The sequence below is a fragment of the Oncorhynchus kisutch genome, linkage group LG27 (genome assembly GCF_002021735.2).
Source record: "Oncorhynchus kisutch isolate 150728-3 linkage group LG27, Okis_V2, whole genome shotgun sequence".
Classification (NCBI taxonomy): Eukaryota; Metazoa; Chordata; class Actinopteri; order Salmoniformes; family Salmonidae; genus Oncorhynchus; species Oncorhynchus kisutch.
In genome coordinates this window covers 33,226,178-33,228,850 of record NC_034200.2, presented here as the reverse complement: position 1 = coordinate 33,228,850, position 2,673 = coordinate 33,226,178, and the positions used below count along the sequence as shown (strand labels likewise).

Genomic DNA, 2,673 nt, shown 5'->3' with positions numbered 1-2,673 from the left:
ATATATTACTGTGTAGCATAGTACTCTACAATATACTACAGTTTACAACATAATTCTAAGTGCTGTAGTATTCTATAGTAAACTGTAGTAGATTTTCATGTGGGTATCATTAGGTCAAGGATAGACAATTATTTTAAATGTAGTTAAGAAGTCACAATTTTCAGGTGTTAAACATTGCAATTTCATTTGAAGAATTTATTGATTTCCTGAAGGAAGGCATTTGAGGGCATTTGAATAATTGTTGTATCACAACAATAAAACATGATCATGACATCACTGAAAATATATCTCATGGAAAAGTGTATTCTCCATCAAAGAACAACACCATGTGAGTAAGCATCACTCTTGACTATTGCTTTGAACAGCCTATACAAAAATATACAAAAACTCATATATCAGAAAAAAAATGTGTTATGGTGCATAAAAGTCCTTCAGTCTAATGACCCTACCATGGTCTCCACACGGAGTCTGCAGTGATGGGATGTGCAACAGGTGACACCGCCACCGCAACTGTTGGATTGCCATGTAGGGCGTTTGGCACACTCATTTGCGCAAGGGCCGCGCTTGGAATCAGAAAGGCGAATTGTCCATCTGTCGCTGAAACAATCTGAAGTCCGCTGTAGAATTTAGCCACTTCGGACGTGAAGTTGATTGGCGAGCCACTTTTGCAAGGCATGATTACATTCAACTGAGGCGACGCACTTGGGATTTGCACAATGGCTTGGCCAAGCGTTGGATGCGCTGGATGCGCAGGGTAGGTGAGGCTCTGGCGATGAGTTGAGTAGTTTACGGTGTTGATCTGTGACACACAACCGGCTAAGTGGCTGAGAAGTTGGGACATGACCTCCATGTTCATCCCTTCACGTGTGGACAGAAAACGGGTGACTTCACTCATGCACTCGCTGAATCCCGCTCTGTATTTGCCAAGGACTGATGAATCCGTGCTTATAGCACCTGTAAAGTGAAATAATATGATGTATTTGAGGATATATTGTTCAGAAAATCCTTTAAATGTAATTAAATAATACTCAGTAGGTCTATCAATAGGTTTGATGGACTTATGCATATAGTACCTTGGGAACAGTCACAGATGCAATTTAAACATGCACGTCTAGAATGAAACCTACCAGTCATTTGAAGACGCTGCATATTCCTTAGGTGCTTCACAGTCATCTCAAGGATGTCTGCCTTCTCCAGCTTCGAATGCCTGGAGTTCTAAATAGACATAAAGAAGAATATTACACATGATTAATAATCTATTTGAGCGTCATTCCAATCCATCAAATTAACATAATTATTGAAGGATATGTCGTAGACATACATTTCTATGATTATAAAAAAATGTTTTTAAACGTACATCTTTCTTTAGAGCATCCAGTATGAGGGTCTTGAGCTGTCCAAGGCTTTCGTTGATTCGCGCGCGTCTTCTCTTCTCCATAATTGGTTTAGAAGACTTTAAATAAAACAAAAGAACGCCATGATTATTAGACATGTAACGTAACTTATTAACAACAATTGACATGTAAAAAAAGGAATCGTTTTATTTCTGTGTTTTTCTGTAGGCCTACCTTTCTGTGCTCTGAGGCAGTCCTTGGTTTATCCGGATTTCCATTTACGCTCGACGGGGTGGCTGCAACAGAAGATGGGGAAGTTTTCTCCAAAATATCAGCCGGCATCTTAAATTTTTAATATCCCACAATCGTCCAGTCAACTTCAGCAAATCATTTGTCCCAAAATTGTTCAATAAAGTCCAGCCTATTGAGAAATATTCAAACACCGGTCATGTACTTTTTTCCTGACCAACGCTGTTCGTTACAGGTGTTTATTACAACGTAGCTATTGCTGAGGCTGCATCCTGCAGTTAACGACCTTCCAGTACGGTGTTGATAACAAGTCAACACTGTCACTTTCACCTACGGTCATATTTATAGAGGAAGCTGCACGCGAATGGCTCGTGTGAATCGTCCCAATGTTGAATTCTCCAACCTTCTACCAATGAGCGCGCGGGACACGTTGCCAGGGAGTCGGTTGGCTCGTGCAAGGAGGCCCTCCATTGGCTATCTGGTGTCTTGGGTGTGATAAGGTGGTCCACGGCACACAATACAGATAGGCTACTACGTGATCAGAAACTTCCAACAGGTTCAATTTGATGAAACGTATTGATTAAATATGAAGGTTTCAGTTGCCATATTTATTAGTAATAGTCAATTAATGTGAATAAAATAAATGTATTGGCCCTTTCCCCAGTTTAATTGATCCTAGAACAAAAACTCAAAATAACAATACGTTTTTGTTGTACACTATTGACAACCCTCCCCTCAGAGGGTTGAAACACACACACACACACACACACACACTCTTTGGATGTGTTTACACAGACAGCCCAATTCTGATATTTATGCCACTAATTGGTATTTTGACCAAACAGATCAGATCTTTTTCCCAATTAGATCAGAATTGGGCTGCCTGTGTAAACACAAAATTTATCCCGCACACAAGCGCACTCCCCTACATACAGTGACAAGAAAAAGTCTGTATTTATGCATAAATTGGTCATAAAATTTGATCTGATCTTCATCTAAGTAGACACAGTCTGCTTAATCTCTAATAACAGACAAACAATTATACGTTTTTATGTCTTTACTGAACACACCGTGTAAACATTCACAGTGG

The 2,673-nt window shown here is 39.7% G+C and overlaps 1 protein-coding gene across 1 annotated transcript; it reads right to left on the bottom strand.

The window, feature by feature from the left end:
* Window positions 1–211: 211 nt before the first annotated feature.
* Window positions 212–2,214, bottom strand: LOC109872305 (transcription factor HES-1-B). The gene is made up of 4 exons (XM_020463495.2): window positions 1,569–2,214; window positions 1,358–1,453; window positions 1,128–1,215; window positions 212–954 (listed from the first exon to the last, which is right to left on the bottom strand). The coding sequence occupies exons 1-4, from the start codon at window positions 1,674–1,676 to the stop codon at window positions 446–448; spliced, it is 801 nt and encodes a 266-aa protein (XP_020319084.1). The 5' UTR covers window positions 1,677–2,214; the 3' UTR covers window positions 212–445.
* Window positions 2,215–2,673: the final 459 nt, after the last annotated feature.

Excerpts from the sequence above, each read along its gene's own strand:
- LOC109872305 (XM_020463495.2), bottom strand. The coding sequence starts at position 1,676 with ATGCCGGCTGATATTTTGGAGAAAACTTCCCCATCTTCTGTTGCAGCC. Across the intron at positions 1,454-1,568 it reads CTGCCTCAGAGCACAGAAAG|TCTTCTAAACCAATTATGGA; the intron begins GTAGGCCTACAG and ends TTTTATTTAAAG. Across the intron at positions 1,216-1,357 it reads TGGATGCTCTAAAGAAAGAT|AACTCCAGGCATTCGAAGCT; the intron begins GTACGTTTAAAA and ends ATGTCTATTTAG.